The sequence below is a fragment of the Amyelois transitella genome, chromosome 20 (genome assembly GCF_032362555.1).
Source record: "Amyelois transitella isolate CPQ chromosome 20, ilAmyTran1.1, whole genome shotgun sequence".
In the NCBI taxonomy this organism is placed as follows: Eukaryota; Metazoa; Arthropoda; class Insecta; order Lepidoptera; family Pyralidae; genus Amyelois; species Amyelois transitella.
The window spans coordinates 8,682,804-8,700,922 of NC_083523.1; the positions used below are offsets into that span (position 1 = coordinate 8,682,804).

At 33.6% G+C, this 18,119-nt stretch overlaps 1 protein-coding gene across 1 annotated transcript in view; it reads right to left on the bottom strand.

The window, feature by feature from the left end:
* LOC106131698 (uncharacterized) overlaps positions 1-17,845 on the bottom strand; it is a 113,418-nt gene extending 95,573 nt beyond the window's left edge. The window contains exon 1 of the mRNA XM_013330871.2: positions 17,089-17,845. Coding sequence (XP_013186325.1) covers positions 17,089-17,239 — 151 coding nt within the window. The 5' untranslated portion in view covers positions 17,240-17,845. The remainder of the gene's footprint in view (positions 1-17,088) is intronic.
* Positions 17,846-18,119: the final 274 nt, after the last annotated feature.

The following is an 18,119-nucleotide window of genomic DNA, read 5'->3' on the forward strand; positions in this document are numbered from 1 at the left end:
ACCTTAGACCTCATCTTGCTTACCATCAGGCAGATCGGAATCAAACGCATACAATTTAAAAAAAAAAGATCGAGATTGAAATTTGTACCTATGGAAGACCAAGCTGCGCCTGCGCCGTCTTTAACGCACTTGGCCTGTTTTATATGTTGATGTATATTATGAGTATGACACATATACATATATATTACGCCACTCGAGATCACACGCACACCACACGCTTCGGCCGCGTCTGGACACTGTCATAGGCAATAATGTGTAAAATAAAATCATTTTTGTACACAGTTAATGGATCTTGAGACACACGGATGAAGAGTTCAGTCATCAATTTAATATACATACATACATACATATAATCACGTCTATATCCCTTGCGGGTTAGACAGAGCCAACAGTCTTGTAAAGACTGATAGGCCACGTTCAGCTGTAAGGCTTAATGACGAATTTGAGTTTCAAATAGTGACAGGTTACAAGGTTCAATTTAATATAAATTGTCAATTTATCAAGTATTGCATTAGCGATAAGTCCGCCTTTGTACCGTCTCTCTGTTTTGTGCTGTTTTGTTAGTTTTACTCTTAGGGTGCAATGAAGAGGTTTATCTATCTATCAGTCATGTTTAAAGATATGTTGAAAATAAAAAAATAATAATTACATCTAAAAAATTTAACTCTTTGTCACCCCTTCGGAGACAAGCGTGATTTTATGTATTTATGTGGAAATTTAGTACCTAACGTGACTTTTTTATTAAATAAATATGGAACATATCACACAAATTGAGCTAGCCCTAAATTAAATTCAAGTAACATCGAAAAGACTGAAAGGCCACGTTCAGCTGTAAGGCTTAATGATGAATTTGAGCTTCAAATAGTGACAGGTTGCCAGCCTATCGCCAAAAAGTCCCAAGTTTATTAGCCACTACCTCTCCCTTATAGAAATACATACATACATATAATCACGTCCATATCCCTTTAGGGGTAGACAGAGCCAACAGTCTTAAAAAGACTGATAGGCCACGTTTACTGGTTAGTTTAATGATAGAATTGAGATTCAAATAGTGACAGGTTGCTTGTCTGTCGCCTATAAGAAGAATCCCAAGTTTATAAGCCTATCCCTTAATCGCCGTTTACGACATCTATGGGAAAGGGATAGAGTGGTCCTATTCTTTCTTTTCTAATGATTCCGGAAACCACATGGCACTTATACTTATAGAAATATTTAGTCCAAATTGTCTAAACTTTTACACAGTGTGTCACAACTTCAAGTATGCATTAAGAGTGTGATCTACGCAGCACGAGCGTCGGATGCGCAGTCAATAATTCGTGTTAATCCTCTGCTGATGCCCGTTAATGGAGTTTTCAGTACTTTTATTCGATACTAAGACGTAAACTTAAAATATAATTATAAATAAAAGCTGTATAAAAGAGGAATTTGCTAAAACTTATTAGGAATATATGAGCATCCATGTTAAAACAAAAATATTTTTATAAGACAATAATATTATTCGCGATCTATACAGAAAAAAAAATAACAAGAGAAAGAAGTCTTACGGTGAGGGAAAACATCGCGAGTAAACCTGCACATTCACGCAACTAGATGTGTAACCATAGATATGGGTTAGGTTCACCTGCAAATTGTTGTGGAGGTCAGATGGGAGTCGCTTCGTCTAAAAATCTGACTCACCCAATCTAGGATCAATGGTCAAAGGTATACCCCGGGCTCCTCTCCAGAGAGGTGAGGATGCAGCCGAGTCTAAAGCAAGGGGGAAAAAGATGAAAAGCCTTTGTGTCTAGTAATTTTCCCTCTAACACTCAAAGCCCAAGGTTCTAATCCAGACAAGTAGATCATGATAAAAAAAATCTGATTTGCCTGAATCTGATATATTGATCTGTACATTATAATGATGGGTCCCGTATATATTTATTTGCATTTTCAACATATTTTTTTCTTCAACCAGTATCATAACTCAATTCTATCATTAAGTCAAATAGCTGAACGTGACGGGGTAGACAGAGCCAACAGTCTTTTCAAGACTATTGGCTCTGTCTACCCCGCAAGTATATACATACATACATATGGTCACGTCTATATCCCAAAGTATGTACCAATATCATTTTCATAAAACAGTGATAACGATAGAATATTAAAGCTAAAGGCTTGCATTAAAGACAATGTTAATCACAATATCATTAGTCATTTCGTAACTTGTATACTTAGCATTACTAAATCATCCAACGAGCCAATTAAAAAGCTTCCAACAGACGATAATGGGCTGTAAACGGTAATAGCACTTTGCACTTTACGTTTTGAAGATCGATTCTTTGTCATAATTTATTACTACGAAATGTACTCGGAAAGGTATAAAAATAATCATAACTGTAACTTTAGTGTTTCTTTGTTGCAACCTGAATGTGTGATTTAAAAAAGAATGTGTGTAAAAAATACAGGAAAGAGAGCAGCTACTCGTAATGTAAAAAAATATATACGGGACAGATTACACAGATTGAGTTTACCTCGAAGTAAGTTCGAGACTTGTGTTATGAGATACTAACACAATGATACTATATTTTATAATAAATATTTTTTATGATTATTTTTTACACATACCAGTAGGTAATAAGATAATGCTACTCACAGTAATAAAACTCAAAAAACAAATGAACATAATCAAAAATGAAAGACCAGACATAACATACAACTCTCGAAGCAGCAAAAACGATACACAATTTATTATAAGTGCTGAGAGTACTATCAACAAAATGGTATCCTTGGAACTATTATGTCCTGGCACAATTTTTATATAAAAACACACAAGTAACAGACCTTATAGAAGATGAATTCGATATACTTTTGCTAAATGAAGCGGAACGCCCATAAGCCTTTGTGTGCTTTCTTGTTGCAACTTATTTTGTTAGTCTATCTAAAACCAGCGACGAAAAAGATAATCCTGTTGAATTTTCAACTCTATTCTTTAACAATAAAGATGATAAACTTCAAAACGAACATGGATTTAAAGTTGTAGAAGATCAGATATTGTCTATTGAAGTTTGAGTCAGTTTTGCTTGCAAATGATTTATGGTTTCGTTCCGGTCGCATATAGCCTTTCTAGTAAGTCTGTTTCCTACAAGTCTAGCACTTAGTCGTTGCTAATGTCTTTGATCATCATATTTATTTATATCTTTTCGTAGACAAAGGCGATTAACGTGACGATTAAAGGCAATACTGTCACATCTCTATCCATTATGGGGTAGACAGAGCCAACAGTCTCGAAAAGACTGAAACGCCATGTTTAGCTGTGGTTTTATGATGGATTTGTGTCCGCTAAAATTATTATGTAAGTTCAAATTGATTAAGATTTATCGACCATTCAATAAACAACTTACTCGTATTATATTTTATTGTATTTAACCCTAGATTACTAACCTTCGTCGATTCGACGACGCGTCACCAAAAAAATCGCGATAACTTTTGCGCGTGCGACCGTGCGGTTTTCTAATTCGAGCTAATCCCAGTCGACCCGTTGCCCTCGCGACGGACGGTAGTGTTCTGTGCGTAGGGGGGCTGTGCGCGCCGTTCCAGCAACCATGGCTCGTCGCATCGACGAAGGTTAGTAGTAACGTAACTTTTTGTACTATTTAGTTAAGTTAAAATAACGTTCTTTTATCTTTTTTTGATTAATAATGGTGTCTAATATTTCATTTTTTTAGATGCGGTCCTTGCGGTGTTATTAAATGATGACAGTGAGGAGGAAAATTTGTCAGAGAGTGAGCCCGAAGACCACCTTGAGGCTGATCCCGCGTATGAAACGGAGGGTGAAGATGAAGTTTTTACTGTGAATGACGAGCAACTTCCGGATGAAGATTATGAGGCAAATGATACATCTCCACCATGTTCTACTGATGACGCGACACCTAGTACTTCAGCAGACCGTAGCGACTTGATTATAAGACCATCGCGTAGGTACTATTCTTCGTGGGAAAGATAAAACACAAATGGTCGTCACAACAGTCAAGGTCACTAAGCAGAACAGCTTCAAGGAACATAGTTCATATAAGACCTGGACCTGTACGCTCTTGTAAAAATCTTTTAGAGCCTCTGGGATGCTTTTCATGTTTCATTACTGATAATATGATTGATTTAATTGTCACCCACACCAATGCCGAGATAGCAATAAAATCTCATAAATATAAAACATTAAAATCTACACAGAGAGAGAGACCAACCGATCCTAATGAAATTAGAGCTCTCATTGGCATTCTCACATTATCTGCAGCAATGAAAGATAATCATTTATTATACTTATATGACTAAGAGTAGGTGCACTAAGTGCAATAAATCGTTGTGTGGGGAACACAAACTTGATGTGTGTCACAAATGTTTTAGTTCCTAAGCTATTGCCAAAATTTTGTTTTTAATTGATTATTCTAATATTATTTTTATAATTAACAGTTTATTTAGAACAATTTGATGTTATATATAATATGTACCGTTATGTTTATAAATTTTGAAAAAGTTGATTTTGCATGTAAACTGAGATCTCATTAATAAGACTGTTTGAATAAAAAAAAATGTTAAAGTGTATATTATTATCTTTAAATATGAAGATTAATACTTTGTTTTTAAAATAAAAACATTAATTAGAATATATATTTTTTTAATAAACCTCTAAGCCCCCTCCATTATAGAGCGTAGTCGAAACGACGAAGGTTAGTATTAAACGTCGTAAAATAAGGTTAGTGATCTAGGGTTAAAATGATACATACCACTGGTTTTATTATTATAATGAATCTATTTTGTTACAGTACATACAACTATGTAAATAAAATTCATAAAAAAATAATCTTTTCACCCGTTTTATGAAGCTTTATTCCAGAATATTTAGTAATATTTATATTCCCCTAATTAAATCAAGTGTACCATTTCTCTCGGTCGTGTCAAATTACGTCCACCTTCAAATCGAAAGTTAATCTGACGTTTAATAAACTTTGTATGATCGATCGTTGCTGCATCAACAATGTTATTTATATCATTTATTTTGGAATACCAAGTTAATTCTGGTTCTTAATCTTGTTCAGATTAAAGTTTGTTATCGACTGCATCTTTCGTTTTAAACAGAAAATGTAAGTTGGTCAACATTTTGGTTTTTGTTGAGGTTGCAGTAAGTAGAAGATTAGGATTGAAAAGTGATTGAACTTTATGCTTCAGTGAATGATATGGTTTTGTTAATCGCGTCTTGAAGATAGTCTGTGTGTCCTACTTTATTTTTCTTATTATTAAGTACGATTTTAATAGTATCTGAAATACTTAATAATTAATTAATTTAATTTAAAACATTTTTAAAATATTCGAATTATTTTTCAATATGTGAAAGGGTTTACCAAATAGTTAACTTATTTACCTTCACTAGACAGCAAACAATAGTGAGATGACTTACCTGAAACAAAATAAGATTAAGTAAATATACTTTTAAACATAGAGGTTTTAGACTGTAATTTAAAGTTAATATAATTGATCAAATAAAACGATTTTTTTTTTATCGACTAGAACTCAAACGATTCCAAACTATGTCATATTTTAAAATCAAGCTAAATGTGTTTCAAAGATACTATTTTCTAATTTGATGAACAGGCTTATCTAAATTGAAGATTATTCAAAACTGAATCAGAACAAAGACTAAAATAATTCTAAGAAAGATACAAAACCTTTTTCCTCAACGCCCTTCTGGTAAATATTACAAAGGTTCTTAGAAACAATTTTGCGGTTCGTAGTATGATAATGGAAAGAAGCATCATTTAATTTATAGCGTGTCTTCTCTCTCTTTATTGAGTAAGTATCAATCTGAACGTCGATTCCATAATGTAGCTTATCTAAAGTTAAGGTAACATAGAATAGAATAGATTTATTTTCAAAATTGGATACAACCTTTTTGACGTCACGTGCGTTTCAAGTCACAAGATCTCTACGCTGAGAATTTTTCAGTTTTACAGCAAGGAAACAAATTAAAAAATATTATAAATACCAACATTAAATTATATTCAAATCATTATATAAGTTTTAATAATTTTAAATAATGTATAAAATTTAAAATTCGATTATTCAACTCTGAGCTAAATCTAAATTACAAACAAACAAAACTGGTTTTTAAGATAATGAACATCCACATTAATTTCGACCTATCCTTACCATAATTTTTGGGTAAGTCACGACTAGCCACTAAACAGGAACCTTGGGAAAAACGCTCATTTGAACCAGAAACATTTTAAAATGGGCTGTTAGGAGATTTAAGGTTTAAATAATGCACATAGAATGTTTTAAAGTAAGATTTTGTTATTTAAGAGACAATTTATAGCATTCTTAAATTGTATACTTACGAGTAGATTTTTCTTTGTAATACTGTGTTAATGTTTTGATTAAATCTTAATTTCTTTGTATGTAAAATAAAGAAAATAAACGTTGGGAATTTTGATGCAATAATTGCTAGGCCTTTTGCGTTTTAGTCGTTGTATAATTTATTTAATAAAAGTTTTAGGTACGTGCCGTGTGGTTCCCCGCACCAATACCTACAAAAAAGAATAGGACCACTCCATCTCTTTCCCATGGATGTCGTAAAAGGCGACTAAGGGATAGGCTTATAAAATTGCGATCCTTTTTTTAGGCGATGGGCTAGCAACCTGTCACTATTTGGATCTCAATTCCATCATTAAGCCGAGCAGCTGAACGTGGCCATTCAGTCTTTTCGACTACTGGCTCTGTCTACCCCGTAAGGGATATAGACGTGACTATATGTATGTACGTATTTAGGTACGTTTGACCTCAATCTGCCTGGTGATAAGCAAAATGAAACCTTAGCCTTACCTTTAACTGTGCGTCGATAAGTCAGTCAGTCATTCACTTTCTTCTTTTTTATATTAAGATATAGGTATATACCCTGATAAATACTTCTACAGATACAAATTTATATTTTTCCATCACGACCTGACCGACCATGATAGTAACTTCTACGAATTCCTTCATTCGGATTATTATGTCTCATCTTTATCAAAAACTAAGTAAATTTCTATAACGCAAATTGAGAATGAAATTTTTAAAACGGAAACTACTTTAAGACTGAGAAACAAAGTAATTTAATACTTCTCAGGCATTGAACCATATAATTCCCACGAATAAAAGTAGTTAAAATAATGCATTATTGTTATTAAAAAAGTAATAATGTTATAACGTTATATTGTTTCATAAATGCAGGGATTTACATGATGTAGTTGCATAGAGTTATGTTCGTACAGAGGCGAACGTTAGGAAAATGATGATAAAGGATTTTGAAAGAAACGAACAAATACTTGTAAGCCTTTCAGCTGGATGACTTAATGATAGTAACTTATCAAGGTTCCTAAGTTAAAGCCGAAAAGAGTAATCCCAGGTTCATAATATCTTTTGTGAAAAGAGAACCGCCTCCAATCAACATCCTCCTTTTCGAATTCGGTTAAATTTTTAGAGCCTTTTCCTAAGCGTAACATACTTTTTAATGCGGTTAAAAATATAATTATGAGAAACGTTGAAAATAACACGAAAGTTATCTTCAATAACAAATTTCCTTCACTAGCAAAATACATAGTTGATTTCTATTATGATTTTAAATAAAAAAAAAAACTAGAACGTCACATCTCTTTTTTATCAATATGCCTTAGGCGGTGTAACTCTATAAAATATAAAATACAATCCTAATCTGTATGATTAATTCTGTAACAATAACATTAAGGTGTGCCGCCTCTACAAATTCATTGGACTATGCGCACTACGTCAGCCCACGACAGACAATAGCCAAGTCTTTTGTCTTAGATAATTGCTGACACGTGGTTCTAAGTAAGGTTATTGCAACTTACGATTGAATAATAGGTTTATGAGTCGTAATAAGTATGTTTACTGTTCCTACTATTTTATCTTCTTACTTTCAGACAACTTAAAATAAATTTTGGGCAAAATTTTATTCAGAAAATAGGCATTCGCGTTCACATTTTCCTGTAATTACTTTATAATATTTCAATAAATAAGTAATAAAATTTAAGTAACATATCGTGCGTAAAGTAAAATAATCTTAACAACTGAAAATATCTGACGTATAAGTGCATATCATCATGACAACTATATTGCAAATCTATGAGATTATGTTTACCGCTTGGGTTTAATTAATTTAATTTAGCTTTTTTTTAAGTTACTTTGTAAGCCTATACCTTAAAATAATCTCATAGATTTGCAATATGGTCGTTAAATTTAAGTTATATTTAATATATTAGTATTTGTCAAAAAGTTACAAGCTACAAACTAAGTATGCACATAAACCCCTTGAGGCTGGAGTCCCTTTCAAGGAACAGAAAGGAGCGCTCTTCAAAATGGACATAGAATCTCTGAACGAAACGTTAGCAATCTATCGCTATTTGAATTGCAACTCCATCAATCCTATCCAATTCTAATTCTTGGCTCTTGTAGGCAAGAGCCATTATGGGGTAGGCCCCATAATGGATAAAGACGTAATTATATGTAGGGATGACAACATATCATGACGGCCTCTGTGGCGCAGCGGTAGTACGCTTGCCTGTGACATCGGTGGTTCCGGATTCGAATCCCGGCCAGGGCGTGATGAGAAAAGAACTTTTTCTGATTGGCCTGGGTCTTGGATGTTTATCTATATAAGTATTCTTATAAAACATAGTATCGTTGAGTTAGTATCTCGTAACACAAGTCTCGAACTTACTTCGAGGCTAACTCAATCAGTGTAATTTGTCCCGTATATATTTATTTATTTATTTATTTCATAGTTATCCAACAGCAATTCATAGCAAACTATGTCCTTTCCTTCAACAAGCCAAGCGCTTACGAAAAACTTTTACACAAATTCGTATATAAACATCCCTTCTTAAATCGTAATAAAGATGAACTCATTGTGGTCAATGGGTCACCGAATTATTAACCTGACCTTTTATAACTTTATGACCCATGAAATATTTGTTCAAATGACTTACCAACAAACATCTTTATAGATAAAAAGGGTGGTTGCTTTTGTGATTTTAATTTGTTTTATTGGGCGTGTAATAGGTATGAGAACTTGAGTGTGTAAAAATACTTCTTCAAGAAGGGAACGAGATATTTTTCTAAAAAGGGGACGAGCCATCTTGTATCTACTGCCTCTGAACCACAGGTCCCGGGTTCAATCCTGGTCAGGTTCAGGGGGATGTTTTTTAATTAACTAGTTGTTCGTCGCGAACAAGGCGGAATAAAACAAAAGAATACAGATTTTTCGCAAATCCCACGGGAATGTTATTTCTACCCGGGATGAAAAGTACTCTATGTCCTTCTTCATTCAGTGGATAATTGGTGAAGAGGTAACAAACAAATAATCTTACTTTCGCATTTATATTATTAGTTTTAGTTAGAAAAATATTGAAAGTTAAACAGTTCATTGCACTTAAAAGTAGTACTTAATAGTCAAGTTATTATCTGTAAATAATATTCGCCTTTTAACTCATCAGCGAAAAAAAAATATACCTGACTTCAAATTTTAACCATCATCACAACAAAAGGGTGCGTGTGACCATTCTTAACAATATTATTATTAATCTATGGTTATGTGATCCCACCGCTGCCACCACAGACAGGTGCCTCAAACAAGTCCGAACAAGCTTCATCTTTGACCACTCCTACTGTGTTTTTTTATATCGACGTAGAACTAATGGTAATTTATTGCAACGAGCTTTGAATTTTAACGCTCTGATTGAAATTGTTAGTAGCGCGATGGGACTGAATGATATAATAATTAATATTTAGTGATTTGTTGTATCAGTTCAGGTTTGTTTGATATAATCATCCAATTTGGACGTACATACATACATACATATGATCACGCCTATATCCCTTGCGGGGTAGACACTTGGACATAGTTAAACAGAAATATTCCAATCCACACTAACCTTGTTTTGAGATACGATTTTTTTTTGTTTGAATGATGATTACTCAATAATCTATACTTATAATAAATCTGTAGAGAGGTCAATTCTGTACATGGAATATATTTTCAAAATAACTATCAGGGGGTGATTAGTGATCGATACTGATGCCAAAAATGCAATCAGTAAAATTTTTGTCTGTCTGTCTGTCTGTCTGTCTGTCTGTCTGTCTGTCTGTCTGTATGTTCTTTATAGAAACAAAAACTACTTGACAGATTTTAACGAAACTTGGTACAGTTATTCTTCATACTCCTGAGCAGGTTATAGTATACTTTTCATTACGCTACAATCACTAGGAGCAGAGCAGTGAAAGGAAATGTTGGGAAAACGGGAGAAGTTACTTGATTTATTAAGCTTCCGTCGCGTGTGCAGCCTTAATGGTTAAAGATACAGCGAAACCATGTATAATGGAAATATTCTACATAAAATTTAAAAAAAAATATCCCAAGACAGCATAAGTATCTTTTATGGTTGACTCACAATAACACGTGTAATTCCTAATAGCTTAGCAGTTCGGAGATTTCTGATTATATTTCTTTACTCTAATGTTTATAATACCAATAAAACTCGCACTCATTCGTAATTCTTAATAATTAATATAAGTACCTATTCAATAAAAAAAGAATTATACATGAAATAAAATACCCTAACAAGCCATCGCGCGTAAATACTGAATCATGCTTTAAGGATTATTTTTGCGCAACGGTTGCCGCGCTCGACGCGGCTAGCGGCGGCAGGGTATAAAAGGGGCAGGAGGTGAGCGCAAGCTTCATGACCAAGGCAGCCAGGGGGAGACCTCACGCAGTTCTCTCCTCCAGCCTCCCCCTGAGGACGAAAATCGGGATCTACCAAACGTACGTCAGATCCCGCCTCACGTACGCGGCCCCGGCGTGGTACGCATTCTGCTCTAAGACCAACAGGAGAAGACTCAGCGCCCAAGGGAACCAAAGTCTCAGAGCAGTCATCGGAGCCCCGCGCTACGTGAGGAACTCGACGATCCTCAGGGACCTGAAGTGGGAGAACTAGATATTCGAGAGGGCGGACGCGTCATCACACAGCCACCTGCGCGGCATCTCCCGCTCCACGCCCGCCCTCCGCGCCGTCGGGTGAAACTCTCCCCTCGCTGCCTTGCGGCAGACGTCGTCGACCAGTGACGACGCCGCCGCCGTTGGGAACTCCCAGTGTATGAAGACGTGAAGACCCAGGCCATCACGGCCGCCCCATCGACCTGCCTACAGTCGTAGGCAGCGATGATGCCATTGAAGAGGGCCAAAAGCCCTGACCAATCTACTTCGACTCCCCTCAGGGAGTATGGGAAGACCCGAAGACGGCAAGATGGTATTGCACAGGCGTTTCAACTTTATTTTCATTTTTTCTTTTGTAAGTTGTAGGTACATATTTCTGGGTATAATTCTATTAGAATATTTTTTTTAGTTTAAATAGGCACTTAGATTTATCTATACTAATATTATAAAACTGAAGAGTTTGTTTGTTTGTTTGAATGTGCTAATCTCAAGAACTACGGGTTCGATTTGAAAGATTATTTTTGTGTTGAATAGAACATTTATCGAGGAAGGCTTTAGGCTATAACGTCTAGCTGCAACTATTAGGAGCGAACAAATAATGGAAAATGTGAAAAAAATCGGGGAAGGAGCATCCTTGAGTGCTTCAATGATGCCCAAAATAACTATTCCACGTGGACGAAGTCGCAGGCACAGCTAGTTTTGAATATTATCATTCTTATTGCTTCTGTGAGAACATATTCTGTGTAAAGAATAGAATAGAATAGATTTATTTTCAAAATTGGATACAAGGTATCACTTATTGACGTCACATCACTTAAATCTAATTATAACTACTACCGCTTCCAAAGCGCCTGTGTAGAAGAAGCGGCGGAACAAACTACACTGCAGCATTTTCATCGGACGTCAATGTACAAATAGAGATCTCTTAAATCTAAATCATGGACGAATACACATTGTCTACATTAAAAAACACGAATGAATGTAGAACTAGTTATTTCAATACGAATATTTCGTCAAATAAATAAAGATAAAATAAAATATGTACTGTACACACTGTACAAATTATGTCAACACCATGTCAAAAATGCACAAGCATTTAAGAGGCCATTATGTCAAGCTCGGGCCACATAAATAGATAGGTTTTAAATGTTTATCTAGTAAATAATTTGAAAATATTCTTAGATAATAATATATTAGTTTGGATCCTTTTCGATAAATATTTTTTTGTTTCAAGTGAGTTTGATTTTATTTAGCAGTAATGAGCAACTAAAAAAAAATTAAAGAATTTATAATTGAAATAGTGACATTTCGCTAGTTCATCTACTACAAAAAGAATGCTAAGTTTACTAGCCATACCCTTAGTCGACATGCACAGGTAAGAGATGGAATGGTCATATTGTACTGCAAAAAGCCGGGAACCACACGGCACACATAAATGAATGTAACAAAAAAGAACCGTTGTATGCCAATCCTAAACACTTCATTACCATACTGACTCCACTAGTCCAATGTGCTTTATGGTCCGGAAAATGTGTATAAATCATGTGTCCATGCAGCAATATGGGTTTTGGTGCAAAATCTGGTTTAATTATCACCTGTTGCAGTATTTACCTGGGAGAGGCTTAAGGATTTTGTGAGTGATTTTTTCGAATGGTGAATGGTGGTATTAGCATTAGAATCGTTGCGTATAATACAGTCATATCACAAGACACAAAAACTTAAGTGTAATGGCAAAAAGTTCAATTTGACCTGTACATATCATGTTTGTCCGCGATTATCTCGCGGTTCTCTCAACCGATTTTGATGCGGTTTTCAGGAGTGTTTTTTTACATTTAGAAGAAGGATTTCAAAATTTTTGCTAACTTTAAAAAATGGAGGATATTGATTGAAGGTAGTTCTCTTTTCATTGCAAAAGTTATTGATTAATTTACTACTTGTAGTACCTATGGTACTTTATAGCGCACTTACAAATCATAAATCCTACCTTAGACTTCAACTTCATAAGCGTTAGCGTATTATGGTTATTTATTTAAAAAAGAATAATAAAAAAAAGATTAATTAGAATAATCGATGCAAAAGTAAAGTAAAGCATTTTTGAAATTGTATGAAATATACAGAAATTTAAACACTGAATCACATTTGGAATAGTTCACAACACAATTGACGAATTGTTTGAATGAAAGTCAAAATTTTTTAACCAAAAATAAATGCATCTAAGGCAAAACGTTTCATTATTTGCTAACAGTCTGAAATGTAATAAAAAAAACTCCCATCAAGGGAAAGGCTAATTATATCTGGGATTCGTTTTCTAGACGATGCATGGGCGGGCAAACTATTTCTATCTCTGATTTCAACTCAATCTGTGTAATTCGTTACTTTCCCAATAATTATAGCTACGAATTAAAACTGTAACCTTTTTTCTTGTATTGATGGAACAATCGTTCCGTTTTACAATAGCAGTACAAAAAAGTGAAGTTAAAGCAGTCGACACAATGACAATATATTTGAAGCAATGACAAAAAACATTATGATCTTTGGAATCGTTGGACCGTCCCTTTCCAGTTAAATAGAAATCAGAATATACCACAGAAAGCGTGACTTATTTCTTACTTACCATTCTCGTATTCTGGAGACCTGCAATAGTTTCTTAATCTAACTTGGATTAAAAAAAAAACAATATGTAAATTGCATAAATAAAATAATTTCAGTGAAGTTTGATACGCATTCTAGTTGGATTTTTTAAGAAATATTCTAATTTGAAAGGTTCCTATGTAGTCTAATTATAATTAAATATTTCTCGAGTTAGATTTTTGGAAATATAATCTTAGATATATAGGTATGGCAAAGCTGACGATAAAAGAGAAAGTTGTAAACTTGTAACATAAAAATATATATGTAAAAGTGAATAACTAGTAATCACAAACACCAAGGTTTGACAGCTACTATACAGAAAATACTTTCAAAAGTATCGAAAATATCTACTACTATCATATCAGACATATTTTATCTGTTTTATATTTTTTTTAAAAGAATACTTACGATGCTAATACCTTACCTACGTCTATTTGTAGACTTTCAACAAATATATTTACGACTTTTTTTTATTTTTTTTATAAAATCATTGAATTGTCCTTCGAGTAAAATTACTACTTACTTTTAAATTGTTACGTTTTCTATATAAATATCTTTTCTGTTCTTATTTGATTATTCTTAAAAGTGCCATCTTCTTTAATCCGCTGTAAGCCTTAAGCTGTAGTTCTCCTAAATCTCAGATCTAAAGCCGTCTACACTACAATTCTTTACGATTGTCATTTTCGATTTTTCAGGCACGACACGACAGGACACGACCAGTTTGTCGATTTTCGCTTTCGTTGCATTACCCGATTTGAGCCCAATGCCAATGCTGACGACGGCGCAAGTTATAAACTTTTCAGACTATGTTTTGTTTCTTGTTTGTTAATATCTTTATTGCACAAAAAATTACACAGTTGCAAGTAGTAGTACCTACATAGTTATAAAAGAAATAAATCACTTGCAATGGCGGATTTAATTATTTTTCTAAGCTGTCAGTATGTGTAAAAGTTATAACATTCTGTTAAATTCAGTGAAAGAATGAAATTTTTGAAAACAAAAATATTTTCTATAAAATAATTATATAAATTGTTTAACTGTAATAAAATATTCACTCAGAAAAAAATTCTGTTTATTTTTTTTTTATCTTATAAGAAACAGTAATATTTTTCTAAACTTTCATCGCGAATCTAAAAATCATTAATTTTTCTTGTTCAAAAAACAAATGTAATTTCCTTTTTGCGTTTCAGACAAATAAATATAAAACGCCTTTAAACCAGTGGTTACATTTAACATTTCTTTTTATTCTTAAAAAAAAAAAATATATCTCTCGTATTTTGTAGCTCACGCCGGCAGACTTCGTGACTGCTGCCACGGTACAGAACGTGCCAAGTTTACGTCTCTCGTTTCAAACTGGTTCATGTTTCCTTACTTGATACTATTGTATCCTGTATTATGCTATCTTTCCATCAAGCAATTTTGCTACTGTTGGCCTTTTTGTTCGCTATATCTTAAGCTTTTTTTTTCGTATTCCTTTTTAGTCGTCGTGTTAGTATAACAATTTAGAATTTTCATTTTTATTCTAATTATGAGTGTAAATTTGAAAATTCGTGTATAAATATTTAAAAAAAAATTGTTTAAAAATAAATATATTTTTTTAACACTATAAATTCTGTTTGATTAATATTGGTCCCTAGTAAAATTGTTAGCGATGAAATAAAGACTTGTTTCAAATAAAATCAGATAAAACAAAAAAAGGTTTTCACCCTGTTTTTTTGGTTGATTTTCTGACTATTGTTTGCAGGAACTAGTCGAAACAGGTTCGTTTCAAGCCATTCCCGTTTCTTGACATCATTAAATGTAAACAGAGTTATTTTCGTCCTGATTAACGGCCCAGCTTGACACTGTATCATGTGTAATAGTAACATGCGTGCAAGTTAGAAATCGTAATTTAGATTTTCTGATTATTGAACTGACCTTAGTGTGTGTTACGATTTAATCTATTTTTTTTTGGTAAAAAATTTTTTCGATAGGTATCTTTTATCGGTTTTTAGTCATCAATTTTCTTTATGGGTATCAATGATGTAAATTGAAAATTCACATGTTTTTTTTTACAAAATAATATTTATTTCACAAGTTTCTCAATCAATTGGAGTGGACATAAAATTAATAAACACAATCTTTTTAATCTATAAGTTGATTACACGTAGTACTTATTTGATGTAGGTATGCGTAAATTATAAAATTGAAAAAATTGAGAATACTTATACATTTATAATCACATACATTTTAAATGCAATATTTACATGTCTCAAAATATAAATCTAAATCCAAGTTTCTTTATACAAAATTAGGAAACAATATTTTTTTCGTCATTTTTACATTTAATTTTTGAAACAGAACATATTTATAAACAAAGTCTACTAAGCACTATAACAAAATTGTTATTACTTGGTCATAATATGGTATATACAAGACCCTAAATTTAACACAACAAAAGAAATGTAGAGAGAATTAATTTTACTGTTTCTTCAACGTATTTTTTTACTCCATTCATTTCATATATATTTAACTAATATTTGGCGTCTAATTAAATTGAAATCAAATAAATCACTTAGAAAAAATAATATAAGATATTTTGACTATCGTCATTATTTGGAACTTAATAATTTGAGATCCATATACGTATGTTCAATTAATGAAATAATGATTATTTAAAACTAAATTATAAAATTCCACAAACGATTTATGAAACTTTAAAAAATAAATTAAACTAAGTAATTAAAATTATTTCATTTAAAATCGACAAACAAAATAGGAGATCAAATGGAAATGTAACTTAATGTAAAAAACTTAACAGTGCTAATTTCATTGTAATGTTGATATTTGAGTTATGCTTACTTTTGCTGCGATAGAAAGCATGGCTTGTCATTTAATAATCCTGAATGTTTATTAAATTTTGATGAGAATGACAAAATAATGTACTTACAAGATCTTTTTAACAAATGTATCTAAAAATATTTTAGAAGAATAATTTGCGTAGTAAAATACGTTAAATTTTCGGAACTTAAATTATTATTCGAGGCGTTTTGTCAAACTTCACTCAAATTTTTTGTACAAAAGCAAATATTTGAAAAAGCATGGATTGTTAGACTTGCGAACCAATCAAAACTATAGGATGTGGCATCCCATTGTTTTATTTGGATAATAACCACCATTCTTAATTTAAGTGCAGTTGGACGCAACATCTCAAAATGGAAATGCAAATTTTACAAAGACGATTTTGTCTTAAACATACATAACAACAGTCCAGATCTGCTATGCAGTATCACCGTTAACAATCACTTATAAGTAAAAATCCTCATTTTATCTGATGGTGTTGAAGAGTGATGAAGTGAGTGAGACTTTTATAATGGCCACAACCATGACCAAGTTCACGATGTAGGTCGAATTGCATCTTAAGTGATACGGTGGTGGGTTATTGTCTCGAGGGCACTCACCTCGCCTGGTTTCCTGAGCTTCTTGCCCAGGCTGCCGCGATACCAGGATGTGGCATAGAACCTCGTACAACTCGGCTAGGAGCCGGTTCAACCTCGAGAAGTTCTCTTCTGTTGCCTCTCTCTCACTCGGCAAGTTGAATGCTATAGCCATCTTTGTTTCTCGCAGCGTCTTTTCCTACGGAAGAATCGAGGATAGATCGCCGTTTGTTTTTTATGCATAAATGCTAGCTGCTTTTTTTTCGGGACTCTTTTGCCCTTAAATTCTGCACCACCTTATAAACCTTGTCTTAGAAAAATCAGATTTTGTTATATCTCTCTCAATTTGCAAACAGCACTAGTCAACTTCAAAATTTCTCAATATTGTAGAAAATGTTTCCAAAATCTTCGTAAATATCATCGAAAATTCTTGAAAATTCGTTGAGTCGACAACTTAACCGACTATCACTTTAAAGAGTTTTTTTTTTTAAATGGCACTTCGAGTTCTAGTCGTAGAAATCATAAACACAGTTCATTAAATTTGGCGTCACCGAGATCACTTATTTTTAGTCCAAGCAAACAAAGTTCACAAACACAAAAAGTTTCTACGTAATAACTCCGAGCATTGTCCGATTCACTCGTAATTTGGCGTAACCGGCGACCGGCTAGCACACTCGCGATTAGTAGACGCGCTATGCATCGCACCAACTCGATGTAAACAAACTTGCAATCGCACGCCGATCGACAAAAGAGGTCGGCTGACAACTATTGTACGTGCGGCCGCCGCGGAAGCAAATCGTGTAATAAGGGATAATACTTCGTGCACATCATTGCCTCGACACGACTCCGCATGTGCTGGTGCGGTGCATAATGTAAGCACACACGCACACAGACAGCACGTATTTGATTATAAATAGTAGAACGCACAGTAGCACGTTCCCTTTGCACTAACCCGTCTCTTTCGCTCACGTTGGTCCTGCTAGTTTCATTTCTCTTTTCAAACTGGTTACATCATGTAACATCAGCGGTTGACAAAATGATTCCTTCTCGTTTCG